The sequence below is a fragment of the Mya arenaria genome, chromosome 13, assembly GCF_026914265.1.
Source record: "Mya arenaria isolate MELC-2E11 chromosome 13, ASM2691426v1".
NCBI classification, from domain to species: Eukaryota; Metazoa; Mollusca; class Bivalvia; order Myida; family Myidae; genus Mya; species Mya arenaria.
Window position 1 is genome coordinate 67,176,038 of NC_069134.1, and position 18,916 is coordinate 67,194,953.

Sequence of the window (18,916 nt, forward strand, 5' to 3'; positions counted from 1 at the left end):
TATTCAATGTACTTTATAGTGTTAGAAAAATGATTAATAAATAAATGATAAAAAATCATCGGTACCTTGCACATTGTAACGAGTATATATTGTTTAAAATAACACGTGAAACCCACAATTTGTGCTCATTTCAAGAAAATATCATTCAGCATGCAATATTAAATACTACTGAAATGGCCAGAAACCATGTGTAAGGTTTCCCGAGCTGGCCGGACTTTTGAATACCGGGCAATAGTTCGGTGGCCGTAATACTGTTGTTCTTTTGCATATTCTTACATTTTGCTATAAGTAACAAATCTTTTTGAGAAAAATTGATAGATATTATATTGAATTACTTTTCAATTATGTAACCATTGCACCAATCGGACAAATATTTGTATATTGTCAGTTAATCACCCTTATGGATTTAATTCGAATTAAATCCGATAACCGCAATCCGATTTTTGAAAAATGTTCATTGAGGAATGCATAACGTGGTAATATGGAACAAAATAAAATGTGCTTACATTTATAATATTTATTGATGGTAAATTAATATGCAAAGCACATCAGAGGTTCGGAGGTCCGGAGACATTTCATTTTATGCAAAGCGATTTAATTACAATAACATAACAAAAACATGTATACATAACACATTGCACAAAATGAGGAAATTTTCACCGAAATAGAAATTTGAAAAATAAAAAGTGTGTAAAAGATTGTCTTATTTTTTTAATTTAATTCACAAACTTACTGCTCAAATACGCATTCTATCGCTTAGTGTTTATGTACCACAATGCAACGGTCATGGCTGATAGCTGTAGCAGTGTGTGAGCTATGGGTCCCGCAAGATACGTGTAGGACATCGGGTTCCACCACGTGATCACGTAAGGAGCGTGTATGGCCGCGTAACAAAGGGACAGCCATGTACTCAACATGATGGCGTCCTTCCATGTCCGGACGCTCCAGTATGTCCTTGCAAAAGGAAAATATGCTTTGATTGCAAAGGTACTAGCCCGCATTGTGAATAAGAAGAGAGAAAAGGGCGTGAGAGTGGTTTATTGGTATAGGGTCCGCCTCTAACCCAAGAGGTTGGGGGTTCGTTCCACACCTGGGGTTCTTTCTTATGGCATCTACAAACTGAACACCAGTACTGGTTTCTACACAGGAAACCGACTCGACAGTAATTCTATTAGCAAACAGTTTTCGTCACAATCGAGTGAAAAGAAGTAAGTATTAACTAAAGAAAACCGTTTGATAGATTCATTTTCCCCCTCTAGCAAAGAATTGCTTAACGGTCATGGCGACCCCTTTTGGTACACTTAACATGCACGTGTTTCTATACAAAGCAAAATTCGATTCAAATGTGTCAGTTAAATATCATTTACAAAAGATTATTCAAAAATAAAATGTCTAAAAAGTATTTGAAGATTATAACATATAAACAGACAAATAAAAAAACCCGCAAAGTAACGTTTTTGCAAGAAAAAATAAACAGTTTATCAAAGTGTGAGGTATTTGCAAACATTTGTATGTGTTCTTTAATCAGCTTATTGTTTGATTAACCTTACACGACTGACTCACAAAATACCGTATAGTTACCCAAAAGGCTGTAAAGCCTCTACCTTTGTTATTATTTTTTTTCGATCTTTATAAAGGAGTAAAGCGGATGAGATAAAAAAAAATAGACACTTCAATTGTGGCCTTATCTGAGAATGCTAATGAAATTATTATCATTTCAAAACAGATATAAAGGGCTGTGTCGAAAAACATTCCGATTAAATTGTTAATAATTCATGTACGTGAAGTGAGCGGCCTAGCGGCCTAGCGGTGTAAAGTTAGCGGCCAAGCGGCGTGAAGTTAGCGGCCAAGCGGCGTGAAGTTAGCGGCCAAGGGGTCTAGCGTCGTGAATTTGGCGGCCTAGCGGCCTAATTTTTTCTCTATTTTTCAAGCAATTGTTAGTGCGTATTTTGGAAAAATCGCTTCAGATTTATAATTTGTGCATTAAAACAGTTAATTTATCAATGTTTTAGAAGAAAACGTTTAGCAAAAATGCTCTCAATAGAAAACAATATAAGGCGGCTATGTTACTGTATGAATAAAAAAAATTGGATTTATCATTGTTTTCCAAAAAACGCATTAACAATTGCTTTGAAATAGAGAAAAAAAATAGGCCGCTGGGCGCCAACTTCACGACGCTAAGCCGCTAGGCCGCTAGGCCGCTAGGCCTCCAGGCCGCTAGCCCGCTGACTTTACGCCGCTTGGCCGCTAGGCCGTTGACTTCACGCCGCTAGGCCGCTGTGCCGCTATGTCGCTAATATCACGTACATTAATAATTAAACATTTCAAAATGATGTAATATAGACATTCTTATACAATACATTGTTTTTCTGATTGATTTTATCATCACGTTTAAACGATAAATTTATATTAATGATAAACTATTCCATGACCTGTTTTGATGATACCAATCGTTTAACCAATGTCCACTTGCTTTATTGCACTTTTGTTCTTTATATGTTCATATTTGTCCAGATACTGTCGAGAGTCAAGCTTATATGCAATATATTATTATATGTTAAAGCAATTGACTATACGTTGAATTTATTGTAGCTAGATTGTGCAGAAAGATGAAAGTCGATATAATTTATTTTCGAGTTTGTTTCCTGGGCAGAACCCAGTACTGTAGCCTTCTTTATTGGTCATGAGGAAGTACCACCTGGTTGAGATCGTACCCAAAACATCTCGGGTGAGAGGCAGACACCTATTCCACTAGACCACTGACCCCAATGGGGTCATGTATATTTCGCGAGTCTGCTTCATGATAACCCGCAAGATGAGGCGACTCTTAAATGTAACATGCACACACCTTTTATAATAAAAAAACATTGACAGATTTAAAACAAATACAAATTATACAGCTAATTTCAGATAGGAGTTTATAAGACATATTTAATAGCATTTTAAAATTTATATTTCCGGCCTTTTTGCACTATTTAGTCCATGAATATCAAAGGAAAGGTGACACTTAGTTCTACTAATGACAAACATTATGTAATAGTTAGATGGCATGAAGTAATATGCTAATGATTAAGAATGGGCGGAGTGAGCGTAGCGAACGAGCCCTTTTTAATCATTAATATATTGCTTCAGGTTAACTCTCTGTCTTAAAGAGCAAAAATAGCAACCTCATTGGCTGACATATTGTCAACGCAAAATCTGACGTTGGGATTGTGTATCGGATGAGTGGCAGTAGGCGGACCTTTTAAACGAAAGGTGAAATTCCTAATGATTAAGCCTAGTACATAATGATAACCTATCTGCAATTCCATTTGCTTAAATGTAGGTTGTATTCTAAATCATTTTGTTCAACCGGAATTAGAAATTTTTTTTTTTAAATTTTAATATCTCCCAAAGCTTAACGTACAGAATACCACGACGATGAGTCGAAAAAAATCCTCGAAATGAATCAGAATAATAAAGTTTTTTTTAAATTCTTAAAAGTTATTAATAAGGCGAGTTTGTTTTTTTAGGCAAATTTTAATGTTTTTTTAGAAATCCTGTATTTTCTTTACTGGATATTGTAGTCAGCATTTGGTCATTTTATTTGAAATGCACCTGCTGCAATTGTGTCCATCGTGTTTAGTGGTTTCCGCAGCTTTTGATATTCAACAGTCTTGATATGCAATACATTTTTCCCTTCTGTTTAACTTCTTTATATCAAAGAGCCTTTAAAACCCTCGTGAATTCTTTAACGCTTTCAATGACCATTAAAGGTGGTAGTTCTATGTGTATCAGCAGACAATATAGTGTTATTTCAGTGTATTGAGGGTTTATTGTTTCGTTGTATTTTGTTGTTTTTGTTATTAGTTGTGACGTTTTGTTTTGTACTTGCTTGATATTTACACTTTTTAGACAAACGTTCATACACGTGTAAAGTCGAGCACTAACAAACTGGTTCAGCAACGTATAAACTCCTTCCCGACGGTAGCCATACTATATAATTATGCATGCATGTGTGTGGTCTGCCTGTGGTTTAGTACGCTGTACGTGTCTCGTTGTTAGTTGGTCCATTGCCTTGTGCCTTCAATAGCTTGCAGAGTTCAATGTACCATTATCTACTTTATCAAATTGTCCTAAACAAAACGAGAAGTAAGCAGTCGAGACTACTTTCTTGGAGTTTATGAAGATTAATTGGAAAATGAAGAATACTGCAAGTTTATTTTTTCAGATACATTCATCAAATATGCAACATCTGGACCAAAAATAGCATTGCGTACCCTTGATATTACCCGCGTACTTACCGTACAAGTTTGTTAACTAGTGTGATGAGCAGAAGATTACATGCAAGGGAGCTGTAGAGCGACCTCTGGCCCGGAAGTAGAAACCACGGAACTATCATGTAGTACAGGATGCTGGCGCCCTCTGCCGCTCCGACACCGGCCGCCATGGCCACCAACGTCATCTGCTTTTGCTCTCGGAACAGCGGCATCTAGGGAGTCCGATAACAAATTACAGTAAACAAGAAAAGAGCAGATAAATGGAGTGAACACAAAACATCTTTCAACAGCTTTAGATGATTTGTTAAATGCTTGCTATGTATGACTACTGAAATACAATATACATGTTTTATGCACCAGTCAATTATAACCACACACAGCCCCCCCCCCCCCAACCCCCCCTCCCAGTTCCGGGGAATAGCGGATACTTTGACTTTCGGTCCAGCCAACCCCGGATAAACTGATGGTAAGGCCCATACCCTGCTATATTTTGCGCGAAGACAAAACCACCGCATTCACCCGGCACTACGGGGCAGCTTGGAAGGTAAAAACACGGCCCATTTCCCCGGCTATCCCCGGTATACCCTGGATCGGGGGGGCGTGGTTACAATTGACTAGTGCATTACTGTGTGTGTACGCATGGACAATTTGCCTCATGTATTTTAAAATAAACTCTAAAATCTTTATAAATGTATGTCGTAAAAATTATCTCAGGAACACGTCATCGTTGAATGAATGAAGATCAACACGTGTAATGATTCAAGACATGTAACATCGATGTACAACGTTGCGTGGTAATCCTATGTGTTGGCAAAGGGAATGTGTTGGCAAGGGAATGTTTTTAAAGTGCATGAGTTAAATGTAAATCAATCAAATGCTATAAAATATGTCTAAAAATATTAAGCCGCAAAACCAATGCAAGTTTAATTTGTGGTAATTTGATAGTTCGTGTCACGTAAGTAAATTGCTTGATTGGACAAAGAAGTAGCTTACCGTGATGATAATCATAAGAAGAAGTCGTTGAAAACCATTAAAGAGCATTCAAGCAAAAATAACATGTTACATCTTATATGTATATATTGCGTCATTGCATCCTAAAATCGTTAGTCGAACACTTGCATTGCTAGCTTCGTGAAAGATTTTTTAAAGTGACACGCTCATGGTTTGTAAAGTGCACTCATGTTTTAATTACGAAATGAAGTGCGGCAAATCATAAGGAGTGTTAAAACAAAAATACCCAAAACTGGAACCCTTCAGCAAATGTTGGTATTTGCTCAAACATCGTCTTTGAAGACCACAATTTTCATTAGCGTTTATAACCCGATTGAAAATTAATTACGACTGTTGTGTTGCGTGATTGGTGTTATCACGTGATGTTATCAATGAATCCTTAACAGGTCAACATATCCACCATTTTTGTTAAAGTCCCGGTGGCCGTGTGGACTAGCCGGCTGTTTCTATCCTTTTTTTTCTTGACTTTACTGGCGTTGATTCGAGATCCACCAAAAACAGAATACCTTTTTATGCTATAACTGTATTTTTCTGCAATTTCGATATTATAGAGTAAAATAATGATGAAATATGTGTTCTCTGATGCATTACCGGGAAAACTAATTTTTGGTCCAAAGACATGAGCGAGTCACTTTAAGCTCAGATATAATCTCATTTAAGCTAAATTTTACTTTGATTTGACGCGGCATATTTGTTTTGATTGTTTTAATACGAAGTTGTACACATCATATGAAAGGTGTGTACTTGGTTTTTATTGCTGGGGGTTCAATTTGTCATAATGAATAAAAGTATTTGAAGTGCATTTTACCCTTTGGCAGTAGTTTGTAGTTTGTCAAATATTTCTTGGTCCTTGTAAATGCAAGTTAAGATGGCCTGCTTGTATTATACCCTATATCTCCCTCAAATGTTGCCCGCTGTTGCAAGTCATATGAGTTGCCGTTGAACAGATTCCTGACAATACGATGGATTGACAGGTTAATGCTAGAATATTGGTTCCATAGAACGAGGTGTTGAGCAGTGGGAAATATAAATGCGAGGACGTTGCCTTGGAAGGGATGAAGTTCTTCATTGCTCTAGGTATTGCCATGGGATTTATTGACAAGTCTGACATTGAAGATTACTGGACAACAAACTACATCCCTGAGACCCCAATCTTCTATGATATATGTCAAGGGACCACCCCGACTACCAATAAATTAAGGTGTCCCAGAATCATCAACTGTGTTTATGAACAGTACGTGGTTCTTTAACTGTGTTTGGTTTATGAACTTCATGAACTATGGGTTCAAGAACTCTTACCTGTTTATTAATTTCATGATATTTGTGTTCATTACCTTTAACTGGTTCATAAACTAGTATTTCATGTTTATGCATAATTCATGAATTGTGTGAGAACCATTCATTAATTTTATTCATGAACAGTTTATAAATCATTGAAGATATTATCGACAGGGTAATATGAAAACCAACCAAAATACGCGGCTTAACCATAGTGTTAAACATTATAGCTGAAATATATATTGATCAATATATAGACACCGTATATAGTCAAACATAGTGAACGTTATATATATTTAAGGAAAGATGAAAATTATAATTAAGAAATATATCATATATAACAAAAATGTACATACCTAGTGTTTAAGGGATTTAACATTCGCTGTAGCGCGATCTCCAAACTCATCTGGAGATTGGTATACTTAATAGAAATAGAGTAAATAGACTACCGTGAAGTTTATCAACCCACGCAAGAATGCCTTTACTTATTAAACAGAATTCGTATTTCAGTGTCATGTATCCTACCTTTTCAAAGGCGTCGAGATACTTCACCAAGCGAATGAGAGCTCTTAATGTATTTTTTCACACACAGATGGTTTTTCTATTCATGTATATTTTGAACTGTGAATCTGACACGATTCGCACCAGGTGACAGGTATCCGTGAGAAATAGGTGTTTATTACTTTATATACATAGTGAGATGTTCTTCATGACTGCTTTTGATCCAGTGCCCAGTATACTAATAAATTATAGTAAACAAAACGACGTTTAATTACAAACATATTTTCATGTAGTATGTAAGGTCACTTCAGGGACGGATCCAGGATTCGACTTTAGAGGGGGCGTAACTAAGGACGTAACCTTTTGACTTGCGTCACTCCATCGAACCGAACTCTATGTGATTGAAAGTGTTAGCAGGTGGGTTTGGGGGTACCCTCTAAGGAATTTTATTCTTCTTTTTTAGTCCGAAATGGTGCATTTGGTGCATATGTTATTACTTATATTTTTCTACATTAAATTAAACTTGGACGAGTTTATGGTGGAGGGAGCGCCATGTATGCCCCCCCCCCCGGATCCCCTAGTGCACTTACCTGCATAATCAAGTTAAAGATGTGTGATTTAAAAGGAGAAACTGCATTCATGTTTGTATTGATATTCAAGATCCAAAACTTTCTTTTAGTTTATGTAGTCTATATCGAATTTAAGTTGTATGTTGTTTTTTTCTTTTTTCTTTTTCGAACGCAACTTAAGTTACAATCCTTACAAAGGCTTGTGTCAATAATGTATCTTTACAGATACATTAAATGAATATTGCACAGTTCAATGGGTCCGATGGAACTGTCTGTTAAAATGACCACAATAAATATGGGATAATACGGCCTTCGCAAAAAAACAACGCTTGTGCATGCCAGTTCCCCAGTAGACGTGCAGGTTGGCTATAACTACTATTCTTGATTCATGTATAATACTTTCAGGGCTGGTATTCAATATTCAACATAAGTCAATCTTATCGTCATACATCATAACCTTTATTCATTGTGTATGCCCGTTATTTATATCGAGTAATCCGATTAGCTACATCCTTCTTAGAAACAATGATGAGCAATATAAAAAAGAATTGTCTATTGGGTGAAAACAGTCTAAGATAAGTTATTTAACAAACAAATGTTTGACCATGTCTGGCCTATGAACCATAGTGTTTACGAGCTGAACACACTCCTCACCGCGATGTTTACGTGTAGAAACTAACTATAATAAAAACTTATAAGAATTTCTTGTATTTAATTCTTTATTCAATAACATCTCTATAAAATAATTTATTCCGTCACAACATTGACGTTTACGAAGACTACAAAACACAGTGCTTTTTCAAAATGACAAACTTTGAAATATATAGAGAGTATTATAGTAATGTAGATTGGCGCTGTAAGAACATTTTGTGGAATTGAGGAAAATCATTCTATCTAAAACAAGTAAAATATATAAAAATGAATCATTTATTACATTTGGTAGATAATCTCAAATTCTATTGACACTGGCGCCAAATAGAAATGCGGCTACTTACTAAGGTACTATAATAAACACTGGCGCCAAATGGAAAAGCGGCTACTAACTAAACTACGATAATAAACACTGGCGCCAAATAGAAATGCGGCTACTTACTAAGGTACTACTAGTATAATAAACACTGGCGCCAAATGGAAAAGCGGCTTCTTACAAAGCTACGATAATAAACACTGGCGCCAAAGGGAAAAGCGGCTACTAACTAAACTACGATAATAAACACTGGCGTCGAAGGAAAAAGCGGCCGCTGACAAAACTACGATGATAAACACTGTTAAGAGTATATACAACATTTGGATTTCAAAAGTTTGGTATAAAAACATATACAGTACTAAAGAGAAATGAATTGATTACATTTACATATTTTCCTTTTTTTAAAATATGCCTACGATATCAAAATGCTTGAAATATCCAAAAGCAGACTAAAATGTTAAGAATAATCTTTGTTCAGTTCTGTTCTGTAACTGGCAGAATTGTGAAATTATATGGCATGCTGCCAAGACGTACAATGATGCAAAAGTTGTTTTGTTTTCTATAAGTTCGTGCTTGAATTATTTTCGTCAGCATAAGCATTAATATCTAATCCATCCTTCGTGTTTGGATTATGGTCGTCAGCAAACACATTATTATCTAATCCTTCCTTGTTGTGATCTGCAGCATACTTGTCTTCCTTTCCGTACACTACACCGAACCGCAGTGGTTTACGTATACTCTCAGGAAGACATGGAAACATTGTGTCAAATATCGGGCACATTAGCCGGCTGTCAATAGTGTCTGCCCGTGTGTATCCAGTAAGAAAACTTACTAGCACAGCAACAAAGACAGCAATGATCATTCCCAGACCGGTGTACCATTGGTATGATATCCGATAGAAGTCGTAGAGAACTGGTTCGTCGGTGTTCATCATGATTGTTGTCATGTTTGTTGCCATGGACGTTGGAAGAAGTGTCGTTGTGGTGTAAAGTGAGTTATTACACCCATAGGTATAGGTAGGTAATGGAAAAGATGGCCCCTTTGGTGATTCTATAAGCTTTCCTAGTCCAAGCCAGCACATGAATGCCAGGGAAACGATAAATCCAGCCACAGCGCCAATCTCATTTGTCCATGGAAATATCATACCTGCTACGAACAAGCCAAAAATAGGACCTGCCGTTATTGAATACAAACTGTAAGAGAACTGTACAATTAAACCGGTAAACTTTGATATCAAGACTGCAAATCCAAACTGGATGAAACCCATTACAACAACGAGGATTTTAGAAATAACAATCCCGTACTTTGCGAATAGTTTGCTTTTACACGCATTTGCTATCGGCTTCAAATAGTCCTCTTGTACAACAGCTGACATTGCATTTAGTCCTGACGATATTGTACTCAAACCTCCGCTAAATACGCACGCAATAAACACACCTGCCAGCCCCGGAACTTTCCCCAAGGTGTCCATAACAAACAATGGCAGTAACTGGTCACTTCTATTAATAAGTCCGGCTGTCACAGGATGGCATGATTGATAAACAGCATATATCACTACACCGATCATGCAGGTCAGGGTAACAATAAGAATGAGTCCCACAAGGTTCAGCCACATCGCTATTTTTGCCTTTCTGAGTGTAGGCAAGGAGCATACACGTTGAACTTGAGCCTGGTTGACAGCGTACAGGTACAACCAGAAAAATGACCCGCCAATAGCTACTGTCCATACACTATGACGTGTCTTCGGATCGGGTGAAAACTCTAGGAATTCAATTCTGCCATTTTCATTTGCGATATTCCAAGCATTTTCAAAACCGTTTGCATATTTGGAACCTTCAATAATTACTGCCAACAGACCAGCAACCATGATTGAGAATTGAAGTGAGTCTGTCCATATCACCGTCTTCATTCCCCCGAGAGTGGTGTAAAGTGTACAAATCGCGGCTGTCCCGATCATGGAACCCCAGAGTGAAACTCCTGTGACAGCCTCAAGTGCTAGAGAGGGGGCATACAGGACGAATCCCATGTATACCAACGTCTGAATCATGAACAGTATCGATGTGATGAAACGCGCTACTTTGCCGAACCTCATCTCGAAGTATTGAAAACAGCTGGTGATATTCAGCCTGTAGAATACTGGAACGAATATGTGTGCCGCTGCAGCTATAGCTATAACCATCGCCAAAACGATCCAGTAGAACATCGTGCCGTTGGTGTAGACCTCGGAAGGAGTGCCCAGGAGAGTCAGAGAGGAAAGAAACGTAGCTGACAACGACAGGCTCACTGGAATTGGATGCATCTTTCGACCACCAAGGTGAAAGTCCTCGGCCTTTCGCTTGTTTCTATCTCTGTATGCATGGTAAAACCCGATCGCAGCAGATGCAACGAACGCAAGAGAAAACAGTACATAATCAACAGTCCCAAATTCACCCTTTCGTCCTGTAAATATACTTAAATCTTTCTTATCCATTTTGATAATTTGTGAAAACGAAACTGCGTCAGTATTTGACAGATATATTCACATTTATGCACATCAATGCCTGCTGACAGTCCCTGTTATACAAGATTTGTTTACTCTGTCAGTGACCTTCTCTACTGCTCGTATTTGAATAGCGAATGCTTAAGTGGGAACCACTCAGACGCAACGGCAGTAAGTTTTAAAGCTATGTGTAATTAGATATTAGATAAATCTCAATCCAAAAACGAATACGATTCATTTCAAGGTGCAATTTCATCGATATAAGAAATACAAACCAGTGTTATAAATGACGTTGCTACATAAATGTATTTACATGTATGTGGTATTATCGCCTGATCTTCCCATGCATTGCTTGTCATCTAATATACTGCAGGTACGGACTGTTGAACTCTGATAACAAACAACATCGTAAATGAACTCATGTCCGACTACCCATATCACAACTATTTGAACGGTATCGGGATTTAATGTCCCTTCATTAAGGATGTTTGAAGCTGTCTTTCTTTTGTTTTTAATTACAATATTCTTAGCCAAGATGGATGAAAGTACACTGTAATTTTCTTATGGGGCTTAGATTTAAGAAAACTTTAAGATAAGAAGTCTTGACGCAAATCATGATAGTTCTCTATGCATATTCGATCATTTATATCGATCGACATTTACTTTACAAACCATATAGCTTCAACACAAAATAAAATAACCCTTAAATTACACTACATTAATATACGTTTTGATATATGCACTGAATAAAAATTATTGTGCGTCATGACGTGAGTAAACATCATCGCACGCGCCTTTTGGTAAAATGTACATAAAAAGCGTTTTTCTTCGTAACTTTCTTTGCAAAAAAGTGATTTAAGGTATGCTAGAAAAAGAAATCATGTGTTTCCGGCCCGGATAGAAAAATCCGACCCAAGGGTACTTACGTTCCGAGCCCATGGGTACTTGCGTTCCGAGCCCATGGGTACTTGCGTTCCGAGCCCGTGGGTAGGAATTTTCTATCCGGAACGGAAACACATAACATATATTGTTATACCAGCACGGCTGAATTATTAGTAGCCGAAAATGCCTATCCGGTGTTATAGAAATAGAGGTCCGACGTTATATTTGGATTTGGCTCAGACACGACGTTAACGTGTTCATATTGTTTTTCGTCCCGTGAAATACATATCGAAAATATGTTAAAACTGTCCTTAATCGAACGAATGCACTACATTTAAAATACATTAACACAAATTTCTGTCCTAAAAGCATGTGAATAAAAAAGTAAAGGAACTTGAAAATTTAAGATTTTGGAATTTGATTATAAATCAAACCAAATTGTTATTTCAACGTTGAAATATTATAATAAACTTGTCAGTTTGATTTTAATTGTATTAGACTCGCATTGGATATGAAATAATACAAAATGTGTTATGGTCGTACCTGGACGTTGGCTCACCCGATAAATTCCTCGGCCTCGCCAGATAAACTTCCAATTCTCTATTTATATGCTAAACCATCGAATATTTTTGCACAAATGTTGACACAATTGCCGCTGCATTAAGCGCTGAACAGGGCTTTGATTTAGCGAATGCTGTACATTTTGTGAGTGTTATGAATGTCGCAAATGTTTTAAATGATGTGAAATTCTCGAATGTCGTAAACGTTGTGAAAGTTTAATTGTCGCGAAAAACGTCAATGTTTTGAATATTGTAATGGTCTTGAATGTTGCAAATGTCGTGAAAGTTGTGAATGTCATGAACGTTGCGAATGCAATGAAGTAAGTAAGTAAGTAAGTAAGTAAATTGGGCCTATAAGTCACCTATATATCGGCTGTATATGGAGCATATTTCATGTAAAACATAAGTTGTTTGTAACAGTGCAGATATACAAACAATCAAGTACTATTTTACATAGCATCAATGACTGGAATTAAGACAACAATAATCAATCGAGTAAGTGCAATTATTGCAAAATGATACATTTAAGTGATAAATGCATTTCATACAATGACTATGTCAGAAATATTATAAATATATAAAGATATTTAAGTGTACAATGTAAATGTGATATCAACAGTGATAATAGAGCGAATACAAATTTATCAACACAATATAAGAAGTTAAGAGAATAGGACGTTTCATCTAAGCGTGTAAACTTTTACAATATATTTCGCTAATTGTCTGACATGGTTTTGCATTAAATGTGTATTTTTTTCTAAATCAGACAGATTTAAAAAGTCATCTTTGGACAAAAGTTGTCCAAAACAGGTGGTTCTAATTACATCGTACACTTGACATTTGAGAACAAAATGACATTCGTTCTCAGCCTACATAATCTAGAGTCAACTGGTTCCCCTAAATAACGCCCAGTTGTAATTCGCAATGGAGGTATTGAGCAAGCAATGAGCGTTCGTTTTTTTCCTTAGTCCGAAGTTCAAATAGCTTTCACAGTTCAGTTCTTGTTTAAATTCACGATAAGTTCGTAGTTTTGGCATGGAACCTACATCTGCTGACCAAATGTTATTACTGTAGTGGTTTCGCACAAGTGTTTGTACATTAGATATGCTAACAGGTAACTTATTGTTGAAAGTGTCACGGTCCCCCAGGTCTGGGGAATAGCCGGGACTTTGACTTCCGGTCCAGCCAACCCCGGGTAAAATCCCCGCCCTGCGGGGACGAACTGATGGTTAAACCCCGGCCAAATGCCCCCGCACCCCAGAGACTCTATATAAGCCCCAATCTCCGCTAAATCTGGCGCTATGACAAAACCACCGCGGTCACCCGGTCCCGGACCCGGGGGCCGTGGTTACAATTGATTGGTGCATAACATGCTTGTCCATATGAATGTTGCTCACAGTATACAATTGGTATGTCGCGAATGTCGTTTATACTTATAATTCAGTGTCGAATGTCGTTTTTTCAACCAAATTCACAAAGTTGATCGGAGATGTTCATATTCACAAATGGTCGACTTGTTTGGAACTAAGATCAGCGCAAACGCAAACTAGAGAGGGTTTAGTTTTTTTGCGTTTTTAACTCCGGCGGTTGCTGTCTAATAAACACAGAAATTTTGTGGAACTTGTTTCTAATCTTCTTTATTTCATATTTGAAAAACACGCCTTAAAAGTATATACTATCGGCATTGAACTATCAGGGTCCTTACAAAAAGTATTTGATAATGGTAAACTGTTTTTTACAACACTGAAGTATAATGAGATAGGTGACGTATTAAGCCTACATAAAAAGGCGAAAAATTAGACTTCTGTTTGTGCCGGCTGAGCACAGAGGTTATCTCCTATATTATAACTGGTTATATAGTTATTATGTAACGTCAGAGGGTCAGGCTAACAGGTGTTACGCTCAAATGGCGATTTTGTCGTCAACGGAAATATGTGTTGTTAAGTGCAGTATTTGGTAGTGTGAATCGAATTATGAAAACTTAATTCAGATTGAATAGTATACTTTTAAAGGTCCGCACTTTATAAATTTTAAAATATTGCCCCTTTTTAAAGTCGCAAACAATAGTATATGGTTATAGACTATCGAGATCATCCATATATCAAATATATTAAATATACTAGTACAATACACAACCCTTAATTGTTTACCTAGTCTGTATTTGATAGAGGTTAAATTAGATCAGGTTTCTTCTTTTTAGAAAAGCACCTTATATCAAAATGACTGATATGACTACTTCATTTATTGAACTATTCGGTAAACTCGTTAAACATTTCAAATGGATAATACTCTCGACGTCAAGATATATTGTGTCAATTTATAAATTGTGTAGGTTTTTGATCGTATTCAATTTTTAAGATGTAATATAGCAGGAAAATAACGTCAATTCCCCGAAGGGAGCCCCATGAAATCAGAAGTTGTTTGGCAAAAACAGAGGTTAAACGACTATTCTACGGGTGGAATACCTTAAAGACTTTAAATATTGACATATCTGAAAAACAGTTAGAATAAATAATAAAGGTACAATAATCATGCACGGAATCTCCATTTGTCATTATACAAGTATGTATTTGCATTGGTTTTCTCCCGCTGGATAATAACGATAGCCTGAACGCTGCAGAGAAATGTTTCTTAGAAGAAATAAATCGATTCTATAAAAGCAGTTCGGCGTTCTATTTTGGATAACTTTGATAAGTGATCAGTTTGTTCAGTTTGTCCGGTTAGCGCAGTTGCTAGCGCATTTATGAGCCACCTCCCTTCTCACCTAGGTGACCCTGGTTCGATTCCAGGCCTGGACGCATGAGTGTTTTGTTAGTGGTCACTAAGCTGGACAAGTGGGTTTCCTCCAGGTTCTCCTTTGTACCCCACAATACAAGAACACTGTCTCGCGTAAAATCGTGCCAACAAGATTGACTTATATAATGCTGTTATAACTTGTTTCACAGTCGTTGAAAATTAAATATGTTTAAATTAATTTATCAGCTTGTCTCTTTAAGCTAGTTTGCTTATTTTGGTTGAGGAATTTTTTCTATACAACTTGGCTACCTTTGACCAAACCAATGAATTAATCATGCAGTGTTATACATGTGCATGGCAACTAAACACTTGCTCTATCACTCATCGGTAGTGAAAAGAAAATGAGCTGTCGGCACTGCCTTGATGCAGCTGTATGGAGGCTGTTCGTTGTCAAAAGTCCAGACGTGTAATTCCCACAATGTGCTTCTTAATCGTACTAAATATCTCTAACATTTGTCAATGTAGACGTGCTATTTGTTGTTTCTATTCGTCAGTTTTTCCGTATTGATTTGTCATTTGTCATTATAGTAGTCAAAATGTATATTTGTCAGATCGACCCTGTATAAACTCACTAAAACATAGATCGTATAACTTGCCTCTAACAATATGATGATGTAATTTAGAAAGCCGAATCATGCATATGTAAAACTGCAATCCTACAGTCGACACTTGCATTCGTAAAATGAACATTTGAAGTCCAACAATTCCAGGTTTACAAAAGTCAATTGACAAGTTCAGAAATACAAGGATAGACGATTTCGCCTATACCTTATGTGGTAAATGTTACCGAAAGAAACGAAGGTGAATGGGCGGAGCTAACGAATCAGATTTTCTTTCGTTTTTTTCCGTCGAATCAAGCAAGGGAGAGAACATCTTCGCCTACCTCCTGTAAATTCCCGGTTGTAAGTCCGAGTACTCTCTCTTTATTTCACAATAAAAACTAAAATTAACTTCATCTTTTATTTTATTTTGACGATCAATGTTCCTAAATGGATTATAAATCACCATATTATTTAGTCAATTGCAGTTGGGTGTATCTGAGCTGGGCTCACGGACCCAGATTTATACTGCCACTGTCAGTTGTTTTTTTTACTTATATACCCAAGCAAGCAAAAATTGTTCATTTATTTTATTTACAAGTGGACCATGGGCGGGTTGTTCAGTGTGGGGGTGGGGGGGCTGTAGGACCTGTGTCCCCCAAGTTGGCCCGCAAGTAAACTTAAAGGTTATTTTTTTGTCAATATTTCTCAGAAAAAAATACTTAATTACGCCATAATGCACCAATTCAGACTAAAAATATTTAAAATATTCTAGGAGGAGTATCCCTAAACCCCACTTCCCACATTTTAAACATATGAATGTCATGCCCACTCGAGGGATCATGTCCAAAACGTTGTGCCCCTAAGTAACGCCCCTCTAACGCAAGTCCCTGTTCAAAACCTGCTCCAGCAAACCCACGAAACTGTTGATGGACATCATAATGATATCCACCTAGTTTTGTCTGATGTTATACATTTACTATCTTAATAAGCATGTATGGTGTAAACGTGTACTTTCAATACATCATTGAAACAAAATATCCATGTGGATGGAAGAACAGCCCTCCAACCCACTTGTGTCCCCCTGTTATGAATTACGGGATCTGCCATTGTGAACCATAACAATCAAGTGGGGGATTTCAAGAACATGAAAAAATAGATATCGTGAGTCTAAGATTAGAAAAACAAACGCGCGATTTTTCCCCTCCAAAAGGGCTAGGTCCGCTTCACCTAAATGTGAAAAAAGCACTGACTGTTGAGTGTGGGTGGGGTATAAAAGGTAGCAGCAAGTAATAATTGTTTATTAGCAATAAATTGACTTCATCATTAAAATACTTTATTAATTACCTATAAAATAATATTCGTTAAAGTATATTGTACGAGTTATATGAAGTTGTAATCTAAGTGTATTTCCATACAGTTCCAGCTACCAGGTAAGAAACCTCTGGGGCGTCTTAGTGGATAATTTCAAGTTAATGAACATTTAGATTTTTTTCTTCGTAAATTTTAAATAATCTAATATTACTTGCAATTTTAAACATTGCAAAAAGGCAAGAAAGTGTCCTCTATGGTAGAATTTAAAATAGTGTTTATAGTAATTTAAAGCTGCACTCTCACAGATTGACAGTTTTGACAACCTTTTTTTTGTCACAGACTCGGCTGATTTTGGCAGCAATGCTTTCTCAACAACCGACTTCCATTTCACCTGTATCGTGATAGATATATCGTTTCTCTTAAGCACACGTGTTGAATTTATGATGCAATACCGGGATAATGCATTTTAGTCTGGAGAATTTCGGTGAAATTTGCGGGTAGTTGGTTCGTCGAGTAACATGTTTTAGGAAATTCGGTTTTGAAATTGCATTTGTTTTCGTTAAAGCTGTACATTTTCTTAAAAATTGACACTAACTCTACAATGAAAGTCCAAAAATGTAGAGTTTGGTTAAGATTTGATAAAGTTATGGCCTCTTAAACAGGGTCATGTCGGCAAATACATGGAAATTCAGGGTCAAGTCGTCACCCTTTACAAAGATAATAAAATATAAAAAAAAAAATATAACAAATTTTTTTGCCAATTTTCACAAGTGACAGTTACCACATCATATTCTTACTAAAATTAGATAAAAAAAAAAAGGGACGGGGGCGTGATGTGTCAAAACAACGCAACCTGCCCCTGTGGTGATGGCACTCTCGAATGGTGGTGGCGCTGTCGAGTATGTTTTGCGCCCGAAGTAACATGCATACTTAACGCTTTGGGAATGAATACAATATAAAGGTGGCTTTGTTTATCATACTTTTTCAATGCTTGTTATGCCCACGAGTACTGTACACGAAGTACCTTGACCAAAGTGTACACTAATTTCGAAAGCAGAAGGCTGGTGCCGCACATTTTACCATTAAAAGACTTCTTTCTTAACCTAAGACATTTAAACAACGACTAATGTGTCGGGATGTTTGGGTTCGGAGAACGTTTACTTTTCGTAGAAGTTTACCTACATTTTCAAACATAAGTATATGACTTTATTTATTGAACTTTTCGGTCTGAATATCAAATATTCTATTGTGTTAGTGAGAAATTGACTCCTTGTCCAATCATGGTGCAAGCATAAAATGTTTTCACAATACGCACTTGATGTTGAAATTTCATAGCGGTAAACGAAAAATTGATGAAAATATCGGTTATTGTAGCTGGAACGCAAAAATATGACATACGTCTCAAAATTGACGTCAGTGGCATGTTTTGAAGACTCGTAGTTTCAAAACTATTTCGAATATTGAAAAAGTAAAAACAGTTCCTAACTGGGCATATGCTCTTCTATTCGTATACCAATTTTCAGACAGTAACTCGAAAAAAAATTCATAGTCGCGTTCCACCTTAAAGTGTGTGCCTCTAAAATGAATCGAAAAAGGGGGAGAGAACGTATCACAACATGGTGAAGTAGTGAAATGTACGAGACAATGCATAGAGAATGAGACAGTTAGAAATAAACACACGTTCCCATTTATCATAATAAATAGCTGAATGCACAATACACGACATTGAATGAGACAAAACGACAATGGGAAGGTTTTCCA

The 18,916-nt window shown here is 36.8% G+C and overlaps 2 protein-coding genes across 2 annotated transcripts; both read right to left on the reverse strand.

Annotated features, from left to right (window-relative positions):
- Window positions 1-452: 452 nt before the first annotated feature.
- On the reverse strand, window positions 453-5,738 carry LOC128213166 (uncharacterized). The gene is made up of 3 exons (XM_052918717.1): window positions 5,671-5,738; window positions 4,284-4,471; window positions 453-954 (listed from the first exon to the last, which is right to left on the reverse strand). The coding sequence occupies exons 1-3, from the start codon at window positions 5,671-5,673 to the stop codon at window positions 750-752; spliced, it is 396 nt and encodes a 131-aa protein (XP_052774677.1). The 5' UTR covers window positions 5,674-5,738; the 3' UTR covers window positions 453-749.
- A 2,587-nt stretch (window positions 5,739-8,325) lies between these two features.
- Window positions 8,326-11,170, reverse strand: LOC128214154 (sodium-coupled monocarboxylate transporter 1-like). Its single transcript, XM_052920468.1, has one exon. The coding sequence runs from the start codon at window positions 11,053-11,055 to the stop codon at window positions 9,145-9,147; it is 1,911 nt and encodes a 636-aa protein (XP_052776428.1). The 5' UTR covers window positions 11,056-11,170; the 3' UTR covers window positions 8,326-9,144.
- Window positions 11,171-18,916: the final 7,746 nt, after the last annotated feature.